General features: G+C 45.0%; 1 protein-coding gene and 1 pseudogene across 1 annotated transcript; both read right to left on the bottom strand.

Annotated features, from left to right (window-relative positions):
- Positions 1 to 447: 447 nt before the first annotated feature.
- LOC136626734 (zinc finger protein 585A-like) overlaps positions 448 to 27,600 on the bottom strand; it is a 74,745-nt pseudogene continuing 47,592 nt past the window's right edge.
- LOC136624477 (gastrula zinc finger protein XlCGF66.1-like) lies at positions 11,341 to 15,148 on the bottom strand. The gene is made up of 3 exons (XM_066598457.1): positions 14,943 to 15,148; positions 11,614 to 11,793; positions 11,341 to 11,524 (listed from the first exon to the last, which is right to left on the bottom strand). The coding sequence occupies exons 1-3, from the start codon at positions 15,018 to 15,020 to the stop codon at positions 11,384 to 11,386; spliced, it is 399 nt and encodes a 132-aa protein (XP_066454554.1). The 5' UTR covers positions 15,021 to 15,148; the 3' UTR covers positions 11,341 to 11,383.

The following is a 27,600-nucleotide window of genomic DNA, read 5'->3' on the forward strand; positions in this document are numbered from 1 at the left end:
TGCTCAGTAGATAGGGAGTAATAGGCGCCGGCCAGGATAAGGACAGAATAAAACATATGCGAGTGGGTTCTTATACATTAAGTTCAAAAAACTTCAATGGAAAGAGGATCATGGGATGGATGATTAAAGGGCAGAATTCCATCAGAAATTGATAGGCGCAGTCATTTTTTTTCAATACCTGCAACCACTTTTGAGTTAGGGATGATATGCTGATTGTTAATAAAGGTTTATTGAATTATATAATATGGAAAACACTCATTGTATGACTTTTCAATTGTCATGATATTAATAAATCATCTTGATGGTCGGTAACAGAAGTTCACGTGAAGCGAGGTTTTCAATCATGATAATAAGACGAGCAGATTTTAAAATATTAATATGGGTTCTCCGCTGTGTAAGTTTTCCAAAGTCAAAAATGGCTGCTGCCACGTGTGAATTCTCCAACGACTAACAAGATGTATAGCTAAAATATTTCCAACAATCTGAACATAAATGCAGGTTTTCTGTGTGAATTCTCTGATGTTTAACAAGATCCCCTTTATGGGTATTTCTCACATTCAGAACATGAAAATGGCTTGTCCCCCATGTCAATTCTCTAATGTGCAGCAAGAAGTATTTTCCACATTTAAAACATGAAAATGGCCACTCTCTTGTGTGAATTCTTTGATGTGTAACAAGAGTTGTATTACTTGTAAAACATCTCCCACATTTTCAACAAGAAAATGGCCTCTCACCAGTGTGAATTCTCTGATGCTTAACAAGTCCCGATTTCCGGGTAAACCATTTCCCACATTCTGAACATGAAAATGACTTCTCTCCTGTGTGAATTCTCCGATGAGCAACAAGATTTGATTTCAGGGTAAACCATTTCCCACATTCTGAACAAGAAAATGGCCTCTCACCAGTGTGAATTCTCTGATGCTTAACAAATCCCGATTTCCGGGTAAACCATTTCCCACATTCTGAACATGAAAATGACTTTTCTTCTGTGTGAATTCTCTGATGATCAACAAGGGATGATTTCTGGATAAAACATTTTCCACATTCTGAACATGCAAAGGACTTCTTTCCTGTGTGAATTCTCTGATGATTAACAAGATGTGATTTTCTAGTAAAACATTTCCCACATTCTGAACATGAAAATGGCTTCTCTCCTGTGTGAATTCTTAGATGATAAACAAGACCGGATTTTGTTGTAAACCATTTCCCACATTCTGGACATGTTAATGACTTCTCTCCTGTGTGAATTCTCTGATGATTAACAAGATGTGATTTTGTGGTAAAACATTTTCCACATTCTGAACATGCAAATGGCTTCTCTCCTGTGTGAATTCTTTGATGATTAACAAGGCCGGATTTTGTTGTAAACCATTTCCCACATTCTGAACATGAAAATGACTTCTCTCCTGTGTGAATTCTTTGATGATAAACAAGATGTGCTTTCTGGATAAAGCATTTCCCACAGACAGAACATGAAAATGGCTTCTTTCCTATGTGAATTCTCTGATGAATAACAAGACTTGATTTCCAGGTAAAACATTTCCCACAGACAGAACATGAAAATGGCTTATCTCCTGTGTGAATTGTTTGATGATAAACAAGATGTGATTTCTGGATAAACCATTTCCCACATTCTGAACATGAAAAGGATTTCTCTCCTGTGTGAATTCTCTGATGTCTAACAAGACCTGATTTCCAGGTAAAACATTTCCCACAGACAGAACATGAAAATGGCTTATCTCCTGTGTGAATTCTTTGATGAAAAACAAGATCCACATTCTGAGTAAAACATTTCCCACATTCTGAACATGAAAATGACTTCTTCCCTGTGACAACTGTTTCTTCTTTAACATCTCTTCTGTAAATGTTATGTTGCTTGCTAGTCTGTGATGAATTAGAAGATGGAACCTCTATAAAAGGATCAGATGACAGATGTTTGCTGGGAAGGGCTGAGGGTACATCTGGGATAATGGCAGGCTCTGCGTGTGTATCTTGTATGTTACCACCATCTTCCACTATAAAACCTGAAGATATCAGATGTCCCTCTAAGCTCCTGATGTCGTCATCTGCCAAGAATAAAACAGATTTTAACATTACAATTATATCAATATTTTATAAAAATGTCTATATAAAATATTCATACAAATTGTGAAAAAGACAAGTTACAAAAACCCCGTGCTCTTTTATGTATGGGGTTTTACTTACTTGAATAAGGGGTTTGCAGACATTAGCGAACCTCCTCAAGAATCCAGGTTAGCCTCTAAATTATCACCCGTTCCTCCAGGTTTCTTTTGGAGAGTCGGTACCTTCTGGTGTTTATTCCATTAGCGTAGGACAATAGATACAATACAGGAGATGCAACGCGAGTCGGAGGGCTTACTGACTAATCTGCCACCTTTCATGAGCATATGACACAGAGACATGATAAAAGTATCAGGTACTTCTTAGAACTGGGGCGACCGGAAGTGTGTACGTGCGTGCATCCAGAAGAAAGTAGCTGCTGAGCTATATCCCGGTACACGCTTAACCGGAAGCAGAGGTAAATTTCTAGACGCAATTTTGTGCGCATGCTCGGCTTGCACATGCTCTTTATACGGATTAAGTATACTTAATAACAAACGAGTGCCACATTTTATATTATTTCTCCAGAACCCCCATACTTTTATTTTTTACACACAAATCTCCAAAATTTTAACCCCTTAGTGACGGCCCCATCGGGATTGTACGTCCTCACTAAGTGGGCTTTAATCCTAGAGGACGTAGAAACATGCGTTCTCTTAGGATTAATACCCTCTTAGCTGAGGACGTGCCAGCTTCATGTTGTCGGTGCCCGCAGGTAGCCGACAGCATGGAGCTGTCATCTTGGGCTGCGGGCAGTCGCCCCCGGCAATGCAATCGGCGCTATCCAATGGATACCCATTCCAAACCAGCCCCCGTAATTACCCCTGTCTTCGGAAATACCACACAGTTCACATTATTACTTTTATCTAAGATTTAGGGAACGCCAAAAAGGGTCTGGACGGGGGGGGGGGGGGGGGGGGGGAGGGGGGGGAGTTTTTAACGTGTCAGTTTTTATTCCGCACAAGTGAGCAGTGGGGCCTGGAATTTATTCAGTTGTGCCCTGCAATCCAACGGGTGTTCCTTCCATTATAGGCCTTGCCATGTGTCCTGTAAGTAGATTAGGGCCACAATGGGTATGTTTCTGAACACAGGAGAAACTGGGAGGATCCATTTTCGGGTGCAAGTCTTCATTCATGTGTGTGCTGTACAAAAAAAGTTGTTTTTAAACTGACAGAATTGCCAAAAAAAAGAAAAATCACAATTTTTTCCTTTTGCTTTGCTTGAATTCATTCAAAAACTGTGGCATTACAATGGGCAGTACACCCCTAGATAAATTTGTTAAGGGGTCTAGTTTTTAAAATGGGGTCATTTGTGGGGGTTCTATATGGTTTTGGCCGCTCAAGAACTCTACAAGAGTGGTATGGGGCCTAAACCACCTTCAAGCAAAATTTATGTTCTGAAAGACACTGACTACTCCTTCCATTTTAGGCCCCGTTGTGCATCCAGATATAAGATTAGGGCCACAATGAGTATATTTCTGAAGACGGGAGAAACAGGGGAATCCATTTTGGGGTATCAATCCTCATTTTCATTTGCACTATAGGAAAAATGACATATTTGCAAAAATATTAAATTTTATTTTTTCTTCTCTAAATTTAATTAATTTCTGAAAAAAAACTGTGGGGGCAAAATACACACGACCCCCCCCCCCCCCCTAAGTGGATACATTAAGGGGTTTAGTTTTTAAAATAGGGTCATTTAGGAGGGTATCTATCATTGTGACACCTATGAGCCTTTGCAAACTTGGCTTGCTGTAAGAAAACAAAGTGTTCCTCAAAAGTTTTTCAAATGTGCATTCAGAATAAAGTAAACAGATAGAAATATATATCCTATCAAAAATTTGTACAGTATGTTTGTACATATTACAGTTGAAAATGTGAAAAAATGATAATAATAAAAAAAATCTTTCCAGTATTGGTACTTTTAATAAACATACACTAATTAAAATCGGTCTATTTTTGCAACGTAAATTAAGTTCAACATGTGGCGAAAAAACAATGTCAGAATCACTTGGATATGCAAAACCTTCACGGAGTTATGCTATGTTGAACAACATGTCAGATTTCCAAAATCTGGCTTCGTCACTAAGGGGTTAATGAGAAATCTAATGTATAAAAGAAGTGTTTTAAAGAGAAGGGGTACCCAGGGGTGCTGGTGAGTTCAGCGATTCTAAGAGTGCAACAACAAGACCAGTTAGAGAATCCACAACAGAAACCTGGGAAAACCGAGGACCAGACCTTCAAAACATTGTTCTGAATCCACATTAATACTCAACCTTCCCACCTGAGGAACATCTTATCGAAACATTGGGGGATCCTACAAGGTGACCCCTTTCTATCTGACAATATCCCCAGTCGACCTCAAGTGGTACTCAAGAAATAAAACTGAAAAATATACTGGCACCCTCTCACCAACCCAATTGGAAGATCCTAACTCATATTCCAGGTACATCCATGTGTGTGTGGAGGGGGGAGTGAGGGGCATATACGACGCTTTTGGATGTGGCATAGAAAATTGTAAATGCTGCCAGAATATTTGCCACAGCAGGAAGGAGATATTTATACAAGATGTGAATAAGAGTTATATTCTACAATATCTTTTAAACTATGGATCAATCTGTATTACTTACCTCCTTGAGTGTCCATGCGGCCTGAAATATGTGGGCCGAACAATAAACGCGTTACAGACTTGAGTGAACAATCACCGTATGAATATTAATAGCAAAAAAACTATTTCACGTAACACCATGGACCAAAGAAAAATATTAGGTGTCTTTGTACCGATTGACAAAAAATACATTTACAAACAAACTGGAGAAGTTGCAACAACCCCCCCCCCCACCACCACCACCACCATGACCGCCATGCTGTATATGCCCGTGGTCTCAGCAGCAGCTGGCTGGCCCTCCGCCGGGACATTGCAAGAATGGGGGCAAAGAGGGAAAATTTAACATTGTTGTGGGGTCTGGCTGAGGGAAAAATCCAAGGCAGCATTTTTAGAGAAGTTCCAACAATATCCATTTCTAGCTTAATCCATTGTTTAGACTTCCCGTGGAAGTGCCAGTCGAACGATCTAAGAAGCATAGAGGCTTGAGGCCAGAAAGCCCCGCCCCTCCTGTGGGTTTAGGTTTTGAGAGGGTTCGGTAGCTGATGTGTAAAAGCAGATTGTAGGCATTTAAAAAAATTCATGGGGGGCTGAATAGGCAGAGTGTGGAATAAGTACAACAAGCGAGGGGCGACGTCCATCCTTAGCACATTTATTCCACCAAAACGGGAGATATTTTGTCGCAGTTATTCAAGCTCAGATATGTAAAAATATTAAATAGTTAAAGGGGTTTTCCCATTAACTGCAGGTACAATAATTTGTGGAGCGCCTAGTCTACTAATAACATCCTAATGGGACAATTACTTTACCCAATAAACTTACTTTTTTACTTCCACATTGTAGGACGTGTTCTGCGCTGATTTCCTCCCATGCGGTGATGGTAATTTCCTACCTCCAGGGGGCGCTCATACAGCTTGTAAGATTACAGAGCGCAGGAGCCAAAGGAGCGTGGATAAGAGCTGCTGACGCCCCCTGCTGTAAACTGCCCTGTACTGCGCTGCAACTACAGTCTGCTGATCATGTGCTGCTGACTGGGGAATAAAGACGCCTTTACAAGCCCGGCACCGCCATTATCAGTGGGCACAGATATGTTTGTAGCCATTCACTAACCCAGCTGACTGTTCCTACTGAGCATGCCCAATCCTTTAAATCAGTTATTAGGAAGAAAACGGGTGGATCGGTAGGGAGGTGCTGGGGTAGAGGTCATAGGCAGGGTGGAAGGTGTGGGGAGCGGTAGGGAGGGGCAGGGGTACTAGGTCAGGTGATTTAGTATGCCTCCCTGAAGAGGTGCGTTTTTAAGGCGAGCCTGAAATTTTGTGCATTGTGGATTGTCCAGATGCCTTGGGGTAGAGCTTTCCAGAGGATGGGTGCTGCTCTGGTGAAGTCCTGGAGGCGAGCATGTAAGGTTTGTATTAGTGGGGAGTTTAGTCTGCATGTGTCAGCGGATCGGAGTATGTGGGCTGGGTGATAAATGGACAGAAGGGAAGCGATGTGCCATGGGTGAGGGTGAGGAGTTTAAATTTAGTTCTGCAGTGGATGGGCAGCCAATGCAATGACTGGCATAGTTCAGAGGCGTCGGAGAAATGGCTGGATAGAAAAATGAGCCTAGCTGGTGTGTCTAATATAGATTGAAGAAGGGAGAGTCTGGTGCGGAAATGCCGTTGAGCAGCAAGTAGCAGTAGTCAAGTCGGAAATGGATGAAGGCGGCAAGTGTCTTTAGCATGTCCATGGTGAGGAATAGCCAGATTTGAGCAATATTTCTGAGGAGCAGGTGGCATTTTTGGGACAAAGATTGGATGTGGGGTTTGAAGAAGAGGTCAGAGTCTGGTATGACACCCAAGAAGTGGGCATGCTGTCTGGGAGTGGTGCCAGATACCGATATGGAGATATGGAGGGAGATCGGTAAGCAGAGGGTGGAAACACGAGGTGGTGAGTATTGGAAAGGCTTTGTTTGAGAAAGAGGAAGGACATGGGGTTAGAGACAGCAGACAGACAGTCTGTGGGATTTTGGAGGAATGGTGTTGATATGTCACAGGAAGAGGCATATAGCTGGGTGTCCTCAGCGTAGATCTGGAATTAGAGGCCAAGTTTGCTGATAGTTTGTCCAATTGGGACTTTAGAGAAGAGTAGGGGACCAAGGTCTGAGCCCTGGGGCACCCCAACAGCGAGAGGAGGTGGAAAGGAAATAGGGCCAGTAAGGAGGGCTGATAGAGCGAAGCTTGTTAAGGAGGAGTTTGTGGTCAACAGTGTCAAATGCTGCAACAGGTCAAGGAGGATTAGCAGGGAGTAGTCGCCTCTCGACTTCACTGTCATCAGGTCACTACTGATCAAATTGTTGGAAACAGACTCCGCGGGAACCATGAGGGCCCACCATCCTGTAGTGGAAGCTGATCTCACATCCCAGCACCATGTAGCTTGAATAGCATTTGCCAGAGACACCGGAATTGGTAAGTCCACCATCGGCACCCTGTTCTCTGCACAGACAAGAGCAGCTTCAGAAGGAGCACATGTAACAGACATGATGGAGTCTGCAGAGGATGGAGATCATCCACATCTGATATACCAGGCTTCGGGCAAGTAAATTTGGTACAAGTGTTTATCTGTTGTTTGCGTGGAACATTTTATGAAGTTGTGGTTACTTCAGAGGAACAGAGGAATAAAATATGTATACACACAGAGGTGAGGTAGATTCTCCTCAGTATATACACACACAGAGGTGAGGTAGGTTCTCCTCAGTATATACACCCAGAGGTGAGGTAGGTTCTCCTCAGTAAATACACCCAGAGGTGAGGTAGATTCTCCTCAGTATATACACCCAGAGGTGAGGTAGATTCTCCTCAGTATATACACTGTAGTAGAGTGAGAGGTAAAGTGTGGGACGGACGGTACATATCGCAGAGACTACTAGCATCTGTCAGGTAAACCCGGTCCGTCTCTCACTCCAGTACTCAGTTCCACCTGGCCCAAGTAGGTGAGGTGCATAAATGGGCGCAGGTTGCAGTATGAAGAGGGAGGTGTGCCCTGTGTGAGCAGCAGAGGCTTACAGAGAGTGCTGAGCTGGAGACACTGCACCACGCTGCTGGGAAGGTTTGCTTTACTTTGCCCTATTGGCGTCTACAAAGACTTTTGTGTTACTACTGCTGGACTGCTTATTTAAAAGGACTTTCCTTGAACTTTCTGTTATCTGGAGAATGCCAGTAATTTTGTTTTGTTCATCAAGTCTGAATAAAGACCAAGACGCTCAGCATTTGGTCGTGGCCTGGTGTGTTTCCCCTGCATTGCTACAACACCCAGAGGTTAGCTAGATTCTCCTCAGTATATACACCCAGAGGTGAGCTAGATTCTCCTCAGTATATACACCCAGAGGTGAGCTAGATTCTCCTCAGTATATACACCCAGAGGTGAGCTAGATTCTCCTCAGTATATACACCCAGAGGTGAGGTAGATTCTCCTCAGTACATACACCCAGAGGTGAGCTAGATTCTCCTCAGTATATACATTCAGAGGTGAGGTAGATTCTCCTCAGTATATACACTCAGAGGTGAGGTAGATTCTCCTCAGTATATACACTCAGAGGTGAGGTAGATTCTCCTCAGTATATACACTCAGAGGTGAGGTAGATTCTCCTCAGTATATACACTCAGAGGTGAGGTAGATTCTCCTCAGTATATACACTCAGAGGTGAGGTAGATTCTCCTCAGTATATACACTCAGAGGTGAGGTAGATTCTCCTCAGTATATACACTCAGAGGTGAGGTAGATTCTCCTCAGTATATACACTCAGAGGTGAGGTAGATTCTCCTCAGTATATACACTCAGAGGTGAGGTAGATTCTCCTCAGTATATACACTCAGAGGTGAGGTAGATTCTCCTCAGTATATACACTCAGAGGTGAGCTAGATTATCCTCAGTATATACACCCAGAGGTGAGCTAGATTCTCCTCAGTATATACACACAGAGGTAAGGTAGATTCTCGAAAGTATATACACAGAGAGGTGTGATAGCATCTCCTTAGTATATACACAGAGAAGCATTAGATTCTCCTCAGTATATGCACAGAGAAGCGTTAGATTCTCCTCAGTATATACACGTAGAGGTGAGGTAGATTCAGCTCAGTATATACACATAGGATGAGGTAGATTATACAAATCATTTCCTTAAGCTTTATGTATCACATATTTTTTCAAGCTTAGAATTGAATACTCAAGTTGTGACCCCTTTACTTTTCCTGTGTAGGACCTAAAGAATGGTCGTTGCAAATTTAACACTTGTACGACACTGGGAAGTTGCATAACATAGGGGGTCACTTACTTTTGCACTTAGCATTGTATAATCAAGTTGTGAATGTTTTAGTTTTCCTACTTAGGACCAAAATAATGGTCATGCCAAATTTTATGTTTGTACGACACCAGGAAGTAAGAGAGTTAATGGCCAGTCAGTGAGTGTTTTCATCTTTATATATATATACTAGCTGATATACCCGGCTATACCTGAGTTAATTTAGTACAGGTGTTTACATGTTGTTCGCAGGGAAAATGAAGTCATAGTTACTTGAAAACCAAGGAATAAAACATGTATACACATATAGGAGTGTTAGATTCTCCTCAGACTGTATGTAGCAATGTCCCTCTGCAGAATGTGCAACGCCTACCACTCTCCTCACATTTTACTCTTAAAGGTAACGCCCCTTTTTATTCAAATTTACCCCCAGACTGGAGGTTGCAGACCCTTCTTAGCCTTAGAGGCTCCATCCCTGCAGTGCATGGCCACTTTCTTATGTACTTTATAGCCTTTCAGTATAGACTCATAGAGGTGAGGTAGATTCTCGTGAGTATATATACACAGAGATCAGTTAGATTCTCCTCAGTATACAAATCATTTCCCTAGGCTTTATGGTTGCTGAGAAAAGAACTATGTAATGTATGGCGGCTCTTCAGTTTTTCAGGCTTAGAATTAAAGGGGTTGTCCCGTGAAAGCAAGTGGGGTTATATACTTCTGTATGGCCATATTAATGCACTTTGTAATATACATCGTGCATTAAATATGTGCCATACAGAAGTTATTCACTTACCTTCCCTGCGCTGGCGTCCCCGTCTCCATGGCTCCGTCTAATTTCAGCGTCTAATCTCCTGATTAGACGCGCTTGCGCAGAAGGGTCTTCTGCCATCTCTTCGGTCCGGCAGCAGCTGTGTTTTGGCTCTGCCCCCTTGCACGCGTCATCGCGTAGCTCCGCCCCCGTCAAATGTGCCGATTCCAGCCAATCAGGAGGCTGGAATCGGCACATGTGACGGGGGCGGAGCTACGCGATGACGCGTACAAGGGGCGGAGCCAGAATGCCGGCTCGTGCCGGAGCGAAGAGATGGCAGAAGACCCTTCTGAGCAAGTGCGTCTAATCAGGAGATTAGATGCTGAAATTATACGGAGCCATGGAGACGGGGACGCCAGCGCAGGGAAGGTAAGTGAATAACTTCTGTATGGCTCATATTTAATGCACGATGTATATTACAAAGTGCATTAATATGGCCATACAGAAGTATATAACCCCACTTGCTTTCACGGGACAACCCCTTTAAATATTGAAGTTGCAACCCCTTTACTTTCCCTATTGGGACATAAAGAATGGTTGTGGCAAATTTCATGTTTGTGCAGTTCATACGTGTGTTATTAGTTACATTACATATGAGGTCACGTACTTTTGCACTTAGAATTCAATAATCAAGTTGCCACCCCTGGACTTTTCCTACTTACAACCCAAAGAATGTTTATGCCAAATTTCACGCTTGTACGACTCCGGGAATAATATAACATAGGGGGTAACTTATTTTTTGTACTTAACATTGAATAATCGAGTAATGACTCCTTTTCCTATTTTGGACCTAAAAAAATCGTTGTGCCAAATTTTATGTTTGTCCGACATCGGGAAGTTAGAGAACTAGTGGCAAGTCAGTCAGTCAGTGAGGGCTTTTGCCTTTATATATATAGATTTTGGCTGAATAAGGGAATATACAGCTGAAAACCCCGACAACACAGACTCTTCTCTACATGCAGTCTCACCTGGGGGGTCATCTGTAGGAATCCCCTCTGTACATGGCTGACACCCCCTCACATGTGTCTCTGTAGCATCAATAGGGATCAGATCTTCCTCCAGTTTCACCAGCTGTGAAATAAATATTGTAAAAGTCATCACACAGTTGGAGAAGTCGTGTGGAAGGTTTTATATGGCCAGAAAAGGTCATTAATTAGTATGAGGAGCCGGAATGACATGACAGCAGTAGTGATCTGGGCCAAATAGCTGCAGGTCTCCTGTATAACTCCAACCTGTTGCTTCTTTATTCCAATCAGAAGTCTCCAGAACCAGAAAATAGTGATAAGATGCGGAGATCTAATGTCTGCGGTCGGCTGTAATCCTGCCATCTCCAGCTTTCTCATTACACAAGTATCAATCATATAATAAGACTAAACACAAGACCTTCCCAGCCGTCCTACAGACCAGAGGGAAGATTTCATGAGACCTTGTCTCCTTCTACCTGATCATCCTGTGGAAGAAGAGGCCGGGGACATCTCTCCGCTGCTGTTCTCTTACTGGATCTACCTGCAGAAAACACAGACAGCCACTGAATTCATTCTCTACATACAAATAATAAAGGCCGTGTGGATTTAGTCCTGTCTATTACCTGGTGATAGGGGGGGTTGGTGGTCCTCCATCATGATGTCCTTGTACAGATCCTTGTGTCCTTCTAAATACTCCCACTCCTCCATGGAGAAATAGACAGCGACGTCCTGACACCTTATAGGAACCTGACAACACAATGATACCATCATCACCCAGACACGTTATACCGCCATAGTGTTACTGTATAATGTCCCAGCATTCCCAGCAGCATCACCTCTCCAGTCAGCAGCTCAATCATCTTGTTGGTGAGTTCTAGGATCTTCTGCTCATTGATCTCCTCCAGTATCAGGGGGTGAGGTGGAGGCCCTGTGATTGGGCTCAGGGGTCTTCCCCATCCATCAGACATCTGGGCCTGACAGCCATCACTAGAAGTCTTCTTCACTACCGTGTAATCCTGTTTATGGGGAGATACATCCATAAATATCCCTGCAGACATTTCTAGAGTCCTCCCAGTCTGGTCCGGCAGTTATGTCGGCTCTTCACATCTGTGTTCCTCAGTTGTGTTGTTCTGTGAGGGCACGTGTATATATTGCTATATGTTTTTATATCTTTATACCTGCATGCAAATTCTATGCAATGCTTTGTGACAAAAAACGTAATATTCAAAATATGTAATATGCATTCTTAAAAAATCATATCAGATACGACAAAGGCTTCTGCAAGGCGGAGAAAACTGTTTCTTGGAAAATTACAGAGGAACAAGATAGAACGGCGATTAGCTTGGCAGTTTAAGGAACTTGCAACATCTTGCTCGAAGGACTGAGGAGAAAAAGAGAAGTGTCTGCTATGAATAAGGAACATGTGATTGATACAGCCGCCTGTCTGATTAACTTTTGCTATGGACAGTATTATGGACATATATGGTGATGCTTTATATCTGGACCAATGAGATGCTATATGCTTTGTGTAGCAACAGGAGGGTATAAAGCCCTGTGTAAGCCAGTAAAGTGTTGGCCATTACTCCCGTACAGGGAAGCATACCAGACCTGTCTGTGGTGTTTTTCCGTTACCGTCGACAACGGGACATTAGGGTGGGTTTGACTGATGCTGTACTGATTGATTACCCTGACAGTTCTATTCTGTTGGCTGTTCGACATTTTACCAGCTGCAATAGTTTCCAGCATTCCGGCCGTCTTCACACTTGGCTGCAGCATTTACAGTACAAGCCATGCGGGGAGATGTATAAAATGTCTTTCACGCGGTGCCGGTATTTTCTATAACTTAGTCTTTGAGAACTGCGGCAGATTCTAAATCCGCAGCGAGACTATTTATACTACGGATTTATGCTGCGGATTTTGAACCCCTGAAGAACAAAGGATAAAATCCACAGAAGTTTGGCAAGTAAGTCCGCAGCATAATACGAGCCATTTAGGCCACCTGCACACGAACGGATTTGCATTAAGGACTCCATGGCCGATGTCTGCACCAAATACCATCCATAGCATGCTACGGAAAAATGCTTTTTCCTGCACACTTACGGAAACAAATTGCGGTTTTCACGAGCGGAGGAAATATCGCAGCACAATTTATTTTCCTGTGATGTCTGCATGGATGGCTTCCATTAAAGTCAATGGAAGCTACTCGACCCGCGGTCCATCCGCAACTGACATTGCAGGCATGTCACAGATTCCAATTCATCACCTAGCAACGGTGTGGGGAAAAAAAATTGAGAAAAAAAAGCTGTACAGCGCATGTCCGACAGCGAGCCGTGTGGACCATCCGCAGTACAGATGAAGAACAGAATAGACAGGTACGAGCAGATGCCAGCCGGGCACAGGGTCAGACTCCACTGTGGGCTACCGCATACAGAAATCAACCTCTTTGTGTGCAGGCGGGCTTAGATGTGGATTTGGCCCCTGTGTATTTACTGCGTAATAGCTGCAAGCTACCACTGTGGAAAGCCCGTAGTAATCATGCTTCATATGAAGGTGGCAGAAGGACTGAATCGGCAGTAAGTCCTCTGACGTAGATGTGACCAGAGACTGACATAGATAAGAATGATGGAACGTGACGTCATATTCAGAATCTCTCACCCACTGACATACTCTTCATGGTCGCAGGGGTCGCAATAGCGATGCGGTGCCTGCACAGAGGGGGCCCAGAGGCCACCCTCCGCCATATACAAATGCACATACAGTGCATTACCGGCTTGTTGTACTGCCAGCCGCGTGATTGTTACGCTGCGGCAGACAGTGCGAGTCAGACAACAGCAGAGCAGACGAGGAGGGGGAAGGAGGAGAGAGGCAGGCAGGCACACACATAACATGGCTCGGAACAGAGGAAGCTGATGATGATGTCATACCCCTGCACTCCTGCACAGTCTACAGCATCTCTGTGCCTGCTGGTCTCCTCACACGTCTAAATCATGTGTGCCAAGGTTCTCCTTTTATTTAGGCGGGTAAAAGTTTATATAAGGTTTTAAATCAGGAAGTTAGGTAATTTAGGATACAGTTACATGATTTTGTGTGCTGGTAGGTCATTCTCATAGGGAGGTATTTGTGAGGTAGCTGTGAGATCATTTACCCGGGAGGAGCTTCCCCTGAGCATGCTCTATTCATTGTTGACTTGTTGTCTGAAGGAAATACTTCCCGTGTTTCTCTCCAACCAGCCATTTCCTGTCCCTTTACACAAAGGCATTCCTAGATAGGTTTTCAACTGGTTAAAAACCAGTTTGACCAGTTTTTGGACACAAAGCACTGCTCCTTCAATTCTTGTGGAGGAGGGGGGGGGGGGGGCGATGTTTCCTTTCCCCAGAGGATTAGATTAGAGACACAATATAGCATCTTCACAGCTTATAAAAATACAGACAAGATGGTGAACCTCTCAGCCATCTACCAACTCTCATCTACCTACCTCTCTCATCTATCTATCTACCTTATCTGTCCATCACTGCTATATAGTTATGCATCTCCCTGTATAGACTGTATATAATTGCACATTTTGCACACAATTAAAAAATGCATCAAAAACACCTGCAGTTTCTTATAGTGTATGCGGCATCCTAAAAACGTCTGTGGTCTTTGAATACCGCATGAAGTTTTTTAAAATGTATTCTTTTATTTTATTTCAAAAGTATAACAAAAAACATGAACACACCCTAAGGCCGCTCTCACACATGCGTTCAGAAAACGCAGTTCTAAATTGTGGCATTTTTACTGCAAGTTCTAGCGGAGTTTTTGAACGCATGGTACAACATTTGACAGCGCTTCTAAATGCACCCCACCATTGTGATGCGTGAGGAGGTACGTTAAAAAACACAAAAATAGAACAGACAGCTCTCGAAAATCGCGGCATTAGGAACACTGCATTCAAGCTCAGGTCTGAGTAACCCCATTAAGGTCAATGGGAGCATTGTACGGTGGTTAGCATGACGCTCGGGGCGCCGTGCTAATAGCGGTAAAGAGCAATGAGAGTGGCCTAAGGGGCTACAAACACGTTTTCCTGTGGTGCAGGATTTAGGGATGGGTACAGGGGGTGGGGGAGGCCCTGAGCTGAACTTTTGCACCCGGGCCCCTGAGCCTTGAGGTACCCCCCTGCTCTCACCTCTCCTGTAAGCTGGAGGAGTATCTCTAGGGTGAGGGTGAATAAACTCTCCGCCATCTTGTCCCGGTTCCTCTCCATCCTTGTCAGGTCAATCAGGATAATTATCTGATATAGAAGATATCAGCCGAGGATCCTGAAAGGGAAGAAGACGAGACAATGCAACTTCATACAAAATCCCCTTTTATAATACAATTACCGGGCATTCCCCCTCTTTCCTTCCGCACCCCCGCTGAGCCCCAACACAGCCCCCTCCACACCCCACTGCTCGGCCCCCACTGCTGACCCCCAGTTCATTAGCACCATTATCAGCCATCTTCTGTCTTCCTGACTGACAGGACTGCCGCCCAGGACTTTTTAATTAAAGGAGATGTCCCGCGGCAGCAAGTGGGTCTATACACTTCTGTATGGCCATAATAATGCACTTTGTAATGTACATTGTGCATTAATTATGAGCCATACAGAAGTTATAAAAAGTTTTTTACTTACCTGCTCCGTTGCTGGCGTCCTCGTCTCCATGGTGCCGACTAATTTTCGCCCTCCGATGGCCAAATTAGCCGCGCTTGCGCAGTCCGGGTCTTCTGTAGTCTTCTATGGAGCCGCTCGTGCCAGAGAGCGGCTCCGTGTAGCTCCGCCCCGTCACGTGCCGATTCCAGCCAATCAGGAGGCTGGAATCGGCAATGGACCGCACAGAAGCCCTGCGGTCCATGAAGACAGAGGATCCCGGCGGCCATCTTCAGCAGGTGAGTATGAAGACGCCGGACCGCCGGGATTCAGGTAAGCGCTGTGCGGGTGGTTTTTTTAACCCCTGCATCGGGGTTGTCTCGCGCCGAACGGGGGGGGGGTTTAAAAAAAAAAAAACCCGTTTCGGCGCGGGACATCTCCTTTAATTAAAGGTAAAGAGACATTACTAATTTGTCAGACCACAGAAGATGCATTAGTACTACAGGGGAGTTACTGAGAGGCTAATTGGGGCAGCGTCAGGATGGACAGAGTGTGCAGGGACTAGTCGTAGCTGGTAGAAGTCTTCATGGCGGTCTGGGCCCGGAGAAAGAAGATAAATGGATGACTCCAACCAGAGGACACATCACCTGTGATCACTGAAGGTAACTGCACTGTATTCACTAATACTGGAGGCAACTGCACTGTAATCACTAACACTGGAGGTAACTGTACTGTAATCACTAATACTGGAGGTAACTGCACTGTAATCACTAATACTGGAGGTAACTGCACTGTAATCACTATCTCTGTGTACAGCTGGTATGTTTTAGAGCTGTACCATCACTCTGAGGGGGTCAGTAAGCTTCCAACATACAAGGATACACGGAATACAAGAACTTCTTAATGTCCTTATAATCTTCATTAGCCAATCACATTGCAGCGAGGCGACATTCACACGAGGAGCTTCAGGTGAGGTTTGGAAATATCTGTGAAGAGCAGCATAAGAAAAAACAAACAAAAATGTTTAAAAAAATAAAGGGAAGAAACCCGTGTCGTTATTAACAAATGTCTGCAAATTAAAAACAGGGGATTTTTAAAAACTGCATGCGTTTTCGGCTGCGGTTCACAAACATCAAAAACTGAGTACAAATGCTCCTCGGTGCCGTGTGACCATCGCCTGAGGGCGCATTCACACCAGCGGGAAACTCACGCAGGTTTTATGTGGTGCGATTCATATGTTGTATCTCTGGGAGTTTCCTCGTGACGCTGCGCCGACTGAAGTCAGCGGGAAACACCTGCGGTCCTTACATGAGGCTGAGCAGCGCAATTTGGCAGAAGCAATGCGATTCTTAATCTCTAACACTTTGTATCTCCGTGAACATTTTCAAATGTAGCGAAATGCAGAGAAAATCGGACATAATCATCGCGAGGCAGAAATAGCGCACACTGAGCGGAGACCATCAGCCTCCGGAGGAGCATGCGGCGCCACAGAGGGGGGAAGGGGGGGGGGGGCAAAGCAAATATCTGCTTGTGAGATCAGTGGCTTCTATTCACGGAGTATTGTGTGCGCCAAATCTTCCCACAGATCCCCAGTGTGACAGCGACCATACAGGAATGTTACATGTGAGGGGAGGAGATCCATTCACTTAATAACCCCGAACAGCCGCATTACAGGAATGTTACATGTGAGGGGAGGAGATCCATTCACTTATTAACCCCCGAACAGCCGCATTACAGGAATGTTACATGTGAGGGGAGGAGATCCATTCACTTATTAACCCCCGAACAGCCGCATTACAGGAATGTTACATGTGAGGGGAGGAGCTACATTCACTTATTAACCCCCGAACAGCCGCATTACAGGAATGTTACATGTGAGGGGAGGAGATCCATTCACTTATTAACCCCTGAACAGCCGCAGTACAGGAATGTTACATGCGAGGGGAGGAGATCCATTCACTTATTAACCCCCGAACAACCGCATTACAATAGAGAAACATGTGAAGAAAATGTAAATTTTTTGTTGCAGGTTATGAATTCACGTCTTACGGAAATAAAGTTTGCGCAGAACCCGGTGACTTCCTTATTAACCCCTTAATGACCAAGAGCATTCTGGCAGATAAAGCTGCAGCAAACAGCCTGAAAGTCAATCTGTCCCCGTCGCCCATAGTAACCAATCACAGCGCTATGATTGGTTGCTATGGGCTTCCATAAATCTGCCCCCCAGTGCTGGTGACCCCACATACCTCCAGCTGCAGCCGGACAGGAGCCGTGGGGTTGTTCTGTGCTTCCAGGACCTGTGATGATGTCACCATCATGTGATCAGTGTGTGGGAGGAGACAAGGGGTCACATGACCAGGTCTCTCGGCTCAGTGGATGCAGGACTCTGCTGTGTGAGGATGTATTCAGCAAGACGGAGGAGCGGAGTCGAGTGTGTGTATTGTGTGCTTAGTATGGATGCTGGGAACCATATATTTGTGCGCAAAGCAGACGCTGCGCTGATCGGGGATTGGGGGAGTACAATATATATTTTACATCAAACCCTCAGTGCGGCGTTATTACCATCCGCACCCAGCAGTTTGCCGAGATCTCACAGTCCTCCCTGTCCCACATCTTCCTCCTCTCATGCCGTAATCTGAACACTACTCCACCTCCCTCAGACGCGCCCTGGATGAAGCGGCGCCCCCCGTGCCCCGAGCCGTCCACCGCAGATCATGACTATCTTGGCTCACACACCAAGCGCGCTTCATCTGGCGATGCTCTAGGTGTGCTGAACGACTGTGGCGCAAACCCAAACAGCCCGCAGACTTCACCCACTACAAATATATGCTCAAAACCTACGACCTCGCCCTCCACCACGCCAAACAAGTTTATTTCACCTCCCTCGTCTCCTCACTATCACACAACCCCAAATGACTCTTCAACACCTTCCTTTCCCTCCTCAGCCCCCAAGAACAGGCTCCCATGATGGATCTCGGTGCTGGAGAGCTAGTCGACCACTTCAAAGAAAAAATCTAATACATCCAAAAAGAAATCCCCAAACACTAAACGGCCACCGCTGATCCCGGCTGCTTCAGCACGGCATCCATCACTTACTATTTATACTAGAACCAATGACAGAGAAGAAGTCTCCAGACTGCTCTCCGCTGCTCGCCCCACCTCCTGCTCTAGCGACCCTCTTCCCTCACACCATCTGCAGTCCCTTTCCCCGGCTGTCATTACCCACCTCACCTCCATCTTCTACCTCTCCCTGACCTCTGGTATTTTCCCCGCCTCATTTAAACACTCCATCATATCCCCTCTGCTAAGGAAACTGACCCTTGACCCGACCAATGCTGCCAACTGCCGACTCATATCGAACCTCCCCTTCATCTCTCTGATAACTCTCTCCTCGACTCCCTCCAGTCCAGCTTCTACCCCATACATTCGACTGAAACCCCCTCACAAAAGTATCTGCCCTCACACACTGACCTGATGATGGCCAAATCGAGGGGCAACTACTCCCTACCAATGCTCCTTGATCTCTCTGCCGCATTAGACACTGTCAACCATGACCTCCTCCTTGCTATGCTTCGCTTCATAGGTCTAAAGGACACTGCTCTCTCCTGGTTCTCCTCCTACCTCTCTGACCACTCTTTCAGTGTTTCCTGCACTGGCTCTATCTCCTCTCCGTTCCTCTCCATTTTGTGCCAAGGGGGTACTCGCCTGCAGATCGCCAACCTCTAGATCAGGGAAATGGTGCACCACATGTGTAGATAGACTCCAGGAGACTTAAAAACTTTCTTTAAAATCTGGTACCTGCCAGTTTTATTTCACAGCATTCCAAACATGTAAAGCATAAGGAGAGTCCATAATTTTAGAGGTCACAAAGCCACTGGGCCACCATCGCTAATCCCACCGGGCGTCTACAGGGCATCCTCCTCTTTCAGACTAGCGATGGTTCCCAAACAGATCCCCTCCCCCAAGGATCTCGCTGGTCCAACTTGGACCTCCGGCTAGCAGCCCTTCAGCTCCACTGAGCTAGTACTTGCTCCTCTCTGAGTCTGGCAGGAATTGGCTTTTATGTTTTGCTAGTTGCCACACCCAAAAGGTGTTAACCCTCTCAGTACCAGTATTTTTATGTCTAGCCCTCAGGCTTGCATGACATCAGGAAGTTACATTTCTTAGGGAGGCACTTACTCTTGCAATTAGTATTGAATAATCGAGTTGTGACCCCTTTACCTTTCCTATTTAGGACCTAAAGAATGCTCCTGCCAAATTTCATGTTGGTACGACATCAGGAAGTTAGAGAATTAGATCACGTACATTACACAAGAGTGCAAATACTTTTGCACTTAGCATTGAATATTAGCATTCAATAATCAAGTTTTGACCCCTTTACTTTTCCTATTTAAGATGCAAAGAATGCTCTTGAGAAATTTAACGCTTGTACGACACCTGGAAGTTAGAGAGTAGAGAGATATAGATATATATGATAATCATAATAGCTCTGTAATAACCAATTGCTTATATGTAACAACCTTTGGAATATTTTTTTTGTATAACTGTTTTAATTAAATTCTTTGTATTTTTTAAAGGCACTGTCCCACTTCTAGCAGTTTGTTTTTTGCAGGAAGCAGATAGCTCTCTGCATTGCACAGTGGTCGAAGTTGGTACTGCCGACTGAGTCCTACTGAAGTGAATGATACTGAGCCTGCAAACCAATCTAGACCACTGCACAATGTACAGAGCTGTCTGCTTCTTGCAGCTAAACAACTAGAAGTGGGAAAACCCATTTAATGTCTATGCTAAAGATAAAATAATGTTTTTGGCTAGAAGGTTTTCTGATGAGGTGCGGATTGAAGACCAACTTATTCTGGTTCAGGAGAGACATATCAGCTCATTGCCCGCACCAGCTGGTTTTCGACCTTGAAGTTGAGGGTTGTCGCCCTATGTGGAGACTAAGTCCCCTGTGGCTGTCACAGAAGGAGGTGCATGAGTATGTTGAGCAGGAGGCTGGGATGTACTGGGGGGTCAATGAGGGGACGGCCTCAGAGTTTGTGGTATAGAACGCCTTTAAGGCTGTTACCAGGGGTCTTTTTGCCTCCTCCATAGCTTAACAACATAGAAGGTCCCTGCGGGCCACCCGATTAGATTTGGAGCGCCGCCTTGACTCAGCAGAGGCCAAACATGTAGCATATCCTTCCCCGGAAACTTCCTTTGGTCTCGGTGACCTGCGATGGGAATATAAACTGCTGCTCATTTAATATACAAAAAAGAAACTTCTTTATTCCAGTCACCAGGTTTTTCATTAGGGAAATAAAAACGGTCACTTGCTGGCCAACTTGGCCAGAGAGGATCAGTCACTACCACCAATTACAGCGGTGCGGGATAACGCGGGTGCCCTAATACATGACCATAAACTAGTTAACCAAGCGTTTGCCCAATTCTATACTGACCTATATACCTCTAAAGCAAGCAGCTCTGATGAACAACTGCTAGCTTATCTCAATGCTATCCCCTTCCGTACGCTGAGCAGTAATAGTGCAACCTACCTGGATGGAGCCCTGAGTATAAAGGAAATAAGGGAAGCCATTAAGTCGCTCCCCAACAGGAAATTACCAGGTGTAGACGGGCTTCCTGGGGAGTGGTATGAAAAGAATGTGGAGCTTTTGACCCCTCGACTCCTAACACTGTACAACTCTATTCTGCGGAAGGGGCTCTTCTGGATACCATGCGCAATGCCCTAATAGTCATGATCCCTAAAACTGGAAAAGACCCTACCGACTGCGGCTCTCACCACCCCATTTCACTCCTTAATAGCATAAAAATTGTTGCAAAAATACTGGCGACACATATAAACTCAGTTGTTGGGGAGATCATACATGCTGACCAGTCTGGTTTCATGCCTGGCAAAAGCACAGACTTGAACTTAAGGCGACTTTTCAACCATCTGACGTATAAGCACACCAACTGTGGGAAGCGCACCTTGGTAGTTATAGACCAGGCAAAGGCCTTTGATTCAGTAGAGTGGAAGTACCTGTGGGTAGTGATGCGGTGGTATGGACTTGTGCCAACCTTTATTAGGTTGGGATCCTGTATTTAAACTAATAATCATGTTTCTGCCCAGTTTCCCCTGGGTAGGAGTGCAGGGCAGGGATGCCCTCTGTCTGCCACCTTGTTTGCCCTTGCTGTAGAGCCTCTTGTGATAGGTTTGAACATTGCTGACAGTAAAGGGGTTTAAACTGAGCGATTACAAAGAGCACATTGTGCTTTATGCGGATGACACTCTCCTCTTTCTCCAGGACCTGGAATCTTCTCTTGACTCAGAAATGGGTGGCTGCTATCCCCGATCTGCTATTGGGGGAAGATGTGGACATACTAAAGGGCTCTGGTTCTCCTTTGATTAGCGCTAGGGACAGGCTCATCCAGGACAAGTTCCTGCACCACATATACTTTACACCTTCCAGGCTGCGCACTATGGGTCTGCTCCCTTCGGCAATATGTCTGGTTTCTGATGGGACCATCATGTATGGGTTTTGGCAGTGTGCTGTCCTGAAAGACTTTTGGAGGGACAATAACTTAACTTAGCCATAACTTATTTTTTCCATTGAGATAGTTGTGTGAGGGCTCATTTCTTTGCGGTATGTTTTGTAGTTTCTATTGGTATTATTTTAAAGTGTGTGTGACTTTTTCAACACTTTTTATTACATTTTTCTTGGAGACGCCATGACCAAAAATGTGCAATTATGCCATTGTTTTTTTTTCTGATGACATTCACCATACGGCATAAATAATGTGTTACTTTTATAGATTGGACTTTTATGGATGCAGCGATACCAAATCTGCTTTTATTTATATTATCATTATTAACATGGGAAAATGTTTATTTATTTTTTACTTTTAATTCCTCTATTTTTTCCAATAATAAAAAAAAAAATAAAACTTATTATTCTTTTTTTTAGTCCCCATAGGGGATGTTTGATTGTTCATACATACCCCAATTTGACAGGCAATCTATGAAGACATGCCACAGGCATGCCTCTATAGGCATTTCTTCATGGCAACCATGGGGCTTTCAGAAAGCCTCCAGCTACTGAGACAACTGATTGGAACCCTGTGAACAATAATCAGGGAATTTAGAGGTTAACAGCTGCAATCAGCATTAGCGCTGATTGTAGCTGTTGCAGGCGGGTGTATGCTACAGCGTTTCCCAGAAAATAAGACACTGTCTTATATAAATTTTTGCCTCAAAAGAGGCAGTGTCTTATTTTCGGGCGTGGGGTCTTATAATACTTACCTAACAGCCAGTGTTCGGATTCCTTGCTCTGGTCTCCGGCACTGCTGCAGGCTTCAGTGTCCTCCTGCATGCCGACAGAGTAGTTCTTCCTAGTAGCAGGGCTTGAGTACCCCATCTCCAGCTAGCTAATGCTCTGATTGGTTAATCGAGCACCGCGTCATGAGTCCCACACGCGCCTGTACCTTTAAAAAGGGACCGTTCTTGGTGGTCCCACGATACAGCACTTTAATATTATACAAAATAATATAATTTTGTAATTATAGATATGCTGTCCCCACCAATGGCTTTGGTTTAGGGTATACAGTATACTTCCCTGAAGAGGTGCGTTTTTAGACAATGTCTGAAGTTTAGTGAGTCAGTGATTGCCCGGATAGTTGGGGGTAGCACGTGCCAGAGGACTGGTGCTGCTCTGGACAAGTCTTGGAGGCGGGAATGAGAGGTTCAAATTTGAGGGACACTTAATCTGATTTTGTTAGCAGAGCGGCGTGCTCGGGCTGTGTACTGAATTGATATGAGGGGCAATGTAGGGCGGCGCAATGCTGTTGAGGGCTTTGTGGATGAGGGTGCTGAGTTTAAATTCTATTCTGTATTTGACAGGCAGCCAGTGCACTGACTGGCACAGGGCAGAGGCATCCGAGTAGGATCAGGGCTAGTCTGGGATTGGGAGGTTATTTCCTGCCGCATGTCATCAATTTTCTTTTTGAAGTAAGCAGCCAGCTTTTCAGCACTGATATCCATTACTGGGGGCTGCAAATCTGGGCTGAGAATGGAGAGCAAAGAGTCAAAGAGTCATTTAGGGTTGTGAGATAGGTGAAGAGACGAGAGAGGTGAAGTAGACTTGCTTGGCATGGTGGAGTGCTAGTTTGTAGGTTCTAAGCATGAATTTGAAACAGAGAAAGTCTGCGGACTTTTGAGACTTTCTCCACAGCCGTTCAGCACACCTAGAGCACCGCTGGATGAAGCGCGTTTGAGGTGTGAGCCAGGGCTGCCGTGGTCTGCATCAGATAACTTGGGTCACGCGGGGCGGCGCTTCATCCAGGGCATGTTTGAGAGCGGTGTTGTAATGTGCATCAGCCAGGTTGGGGCAGGAGAGGAGAGAGATAGGAGACAGAGAGGACTGTAGGGACTCAGCAAAGACCTGGGTGTGAATGGCCTGAAGGTTGCTATAAGTATGGTAGGTTGGAAGGTGTAGGGAGATACTAGGAGGCTTGACAGAGAAAGAGAGGAGGTTATGGTCCAAGAGCGGGAGAGGGGAGTTAGTGAAGTTGGAAGCGGAGCAGAGACGGAGGAAGACCAGATCCAGGAGTATTGCCATCCTTGTGAGTGGGAGACTGCAAGTTGTGAGAGACCAAGGGAGGAGGTGAGAGAAGCTGAGAGGCAGATGGAGAGACGGGGTAGTTAGTGGGGATGAGGGTTGGGATTTTGCAGGAGAACAAGTGGGGGAGCCAGGTGGCAAAGTGGTCCAGAAACAGGAGCAGAGCACCTGGGGCGGTAGATAACTGCTTCTTACATGGACAGCAGACAGAAAAGTCGTAGGGCATGTACCTTAAATGATGGGAAAGTAAGTGAGGTTACCAAGGGGAGGGCCTGGAAGGTGCATTGCAAGGAGAGAAGAGCACCTACTCCTCCACCTCGCTTGTCTTCTGGTCTCAGGGTATGGGAGAACTGCAGGCCATTGTAAGACAATTCAGCAGGGGAGGCCGTGTCAGACTGCTGTATCCACGTTTCTGTTAGAGCTAGCAGGTTTAGGGATTTAGCTGTGAAAAAGACATAGATGGTGGGGAGTTTGTTGCATGCTGACTGGCAGTTCCAGAGCATTGAAAGGAAATCAGGGAGGATATGCACAAGCTAGTGGTTGGGCTAGAAGGGTGACTCAGTGGGGCAGGTGGGGGGTAATAGTTAGGGGCACTAGAGGGTGGGCCAGGATTGGGAAAAATGTCCCCTGAGGCTAGTAACAGCAGGATAGTGAGAGGGAGCAGGTGGGTAGGGGATTTATGAAGGCCGATAGTTATGTTTCATTGTGGCTTCAGGGGGATTGAGTCCTTTAGGAAAGTGAAGAGTGCATGTGAGCTGTGCATAGGTGAAGAAAGGAGAGAGAGGCTAATATGGATAGAATGTACCAGAGGTGAGCGTTGGACATAGGTTTAATAGAAAACAGTAAAGATAAGAATAGAGACTACAGTAGTAGTGATGATCAGGAAGTGCAGGGTTTTAAGACAGTTTATGCGGCACACCTGTTTCTTGCTCTGTTGAACTGCCATGTTAAACTTCATAAATGTTACACTAAACTCGTACACAATTCATCACAGGGAGCATATGTATGTCAGTGAATGGAAACTACTTTTAAAACCAAGCAACAGCCAACAGCTGGGAGGGACTAGTTTAGGTAGATTCATTAAGCATATAGCCAGTGACCCACCCAGAGGTTTTATGGCTTGCTTACATAAACAACACCTCTCCACTATGATGTAATGTCCCATTATTCATGAGATGATGCTAGATCGAATGTCTCCGTAGTGGTCATCTCTTGCAATTGTTCTTTAGATAGCATAGAAGGACTTGAAGAGTCTACCTGTTGACAACTAGAGATGAGTAAGTGTACTCGTTAAGGCCAATTTTGCAATCAAGCATCACTATTTTTGAGTACCTGACTACTCGGGTGAAAAGATTCAGGGGGCGCCGGGGCTGAGCGGGGTGTTGCAAGAGTGGGGGGGAGAGGGAGAGAGCTCCCCCCTGTTCCCCACTGCTACCCCCCGCTCCACCACGCCGCCCCCCCAGCCCCCGGTGCCCCCGAATCTTTTCGCCCGAGTAGCCAGGTACTCGAAAATAGCAGTGCTCAATCGAGTAATTGCTCGAAACGAGTACGTTCGCTCATCTCTATTGACAACGGTTATGGCTTTCTCTTTTAGTGTCCCCTTTCCATTTCATTTCCTTGACCGCCAGACGGGAATTCCGGTCAGAAATGGAAGTTGGTGAATTAACCAGTGAAGGAGGCATTTCAAGGTCAATTGCTGCCAAATCAGGGTCTTGGTAGGTGAAATAGGAGCGGTCATGGCTGTATATCTGCAGGGTTGCCGGGTAAATCAGCACAACCTTGATCTGCCTCCTGTACAATAGGGGAGAGTGCTTTCCTTTTGCACTGAACTTCAGCAAAATAGTTCGCAAAAATCAAGGTTTTGTGTCCCTTGAATTCCAGAGTGTTCTGGTAGGTTTTAAAGATCCTTAGTATTTTAGCTTTATCAGTGTAGTCTAAGTACTTTACTATGACCGGACGTGGGCGGGGCTTAGGATCTCTTGAACGTTTCTCTTGCCATATGCGGGGGGTCTGGCCCTAATCGGTAAGCTTGCTCCGTTTTTCAAGAAGTTGTGATGCCCCAAGCGGATGGAATTTCTTGTTTGCATATTTGGTATAAATATTTCTGTAGGTAAAAGCAAATCGAGAAACAGAATGATAGCGCTCCAATGGTTAGGGAGAAAAATTATTATTGAGATATAAAAAGAATTTCTCAAACAACGTCTAGGACTGACCCAGACATAACGGGACCCTCCTGGTGTCCTGAAGCGTGAAGAATCCTAGAAGGCAAAAAGTAACCTTGGTTGTATTCAATGGATGGAATTCAATGAGGGATCCAATAGTGCTGTTCAAAACGACGTCCCTGGGGGAGAGCGTCACGAGGTGGCTCTAGGTATGTAGATACCAGAGAACAAGAAACCGTGCTAGACAACAGTATAAAAAAGACCTCCTGGCGCTCCAGCAATATGGCTATGGTGGATAACTTACTTTGTAGGGGTGCCAAGTCCGCGGCACCCCTCAGTCCCAGAAGGCGTATAGTAAATCAGATGTAGAAAGATGTTTTCAAAGTTCAGTAAGTTTATTCTGCAACACGTTTCGGCTTCCTAAGAAGCCTTTATCAAGCATAAAACATATTACAAATGACACAAATATGTACAAATAAAGGTTACCTCCCCGTGTATGTGTGGCATACCATGTGAGTCTCGGAGTCTCAATCCTGACGTGCCTTCCCGTCAGATTAGTGTTACTTCCGGTGGCTTCAATGGAACGCAGCGATGTGCGTTACCGATAGACCCGTCACGGGGTGAAAAGGCGTGGGCGTTGTCACGTGATATAGTAGCGTCTGGGATGGAGCGCAGCACGTATATCCTTAATAAATTTGATGGACTACCAGTATTTTAGATAGGGGATAGTCATACGTAGCGTCTAGCGGACAGGCATAGAGAGGGGGGGGGCGTGGAAAATGTCTTGCGGTATGACACGGTGACGTGAAATATCACTTCGTATGACGTGATGACGTCATACGTAGGCCTTTATATGAGTTCATATCACGTGAGTGGACTGGAATATGTCATGTGATGTGGTGCAATGGTCATGAGGGTATTACGTGGATTAGCATGGTGACGTCATTTTGGGGGCGTGACATTTATTGATATCACGTGAATGGACGTGGTGGAGACTTGTTATTATCACGTGAGGAGGTTGGATTGTGTCCTATGATGTGGTGTAATGACCATAGGAGTATCACATAATTAAGCTTGGTGACACTGCTTAGGGGTCGTGACGCTACATGGTATCACATGAACGGGCATGATGGGGGCATGCTAATTACTAATGGAAGGCACGTGACAATGTCAATTGGAGCCATAAAGTATGTTAATATATTAGATTAGAAACAAGACTTTAGCAAAGAATATGGGAAATAAAACTATAATAATAGTACAGTATAGACAAAGGTATAGGTGATAGAACAACAGGGAGAAAAATAGTTTTAGGAATATAAATAGAGTTAAATTAAAGTATAACATATTACATAATGACATCAATCATATAGACAGGTGCATATTGTATTCTACGGCTGTGCAGGTATTTGTTTATAGGTATTGTGAGACAGTGACCGGCAAAGTGGTGGAGGGCAGATATGT

Source organism: Eleutherodactylus coqui, chromosome 4, assembly GCF_035609145.1.
Source record: "Eleutherodactylus coqui strain aEleCoq1 chromosome 4, aEleCoq1.hap1, whole genome shotgun sequence".
NCBI classification, from domain to species: domain Eukaryota; kingdom Metazoa; phylum Chordata; class Amphibia; order Anura; family Eleutherodactylidae; genus Eleutherodactylus; species Eleutherodactylus coqui.

Excerpts from the sequence above, each read along its gene's own strand:
- LOC136624477 (XM_066598457.1), bottom strand. The coding sequence starts at position 15,020 with ATGGAGAGGAACCGGGACAAGATGGCGGAGAGTTTATTCACCCTCACC. Across the intron at positions 11,794-14,942 it reads TCCTCCAGCTTACAGGAGAG|GATTACACGGTAGTGAAGAA; the intron begins GTGAGAGCAGGG and ends CCCCATAAACAG. Across the intron at positions 11,525-11,613 it reads TTGAGCTGCTGACTGGAGAG|GTTCCTATAAGGTGTCAGGA; the intron begins GTGATGCTGCTG and ends TTGTGTTGTCAG.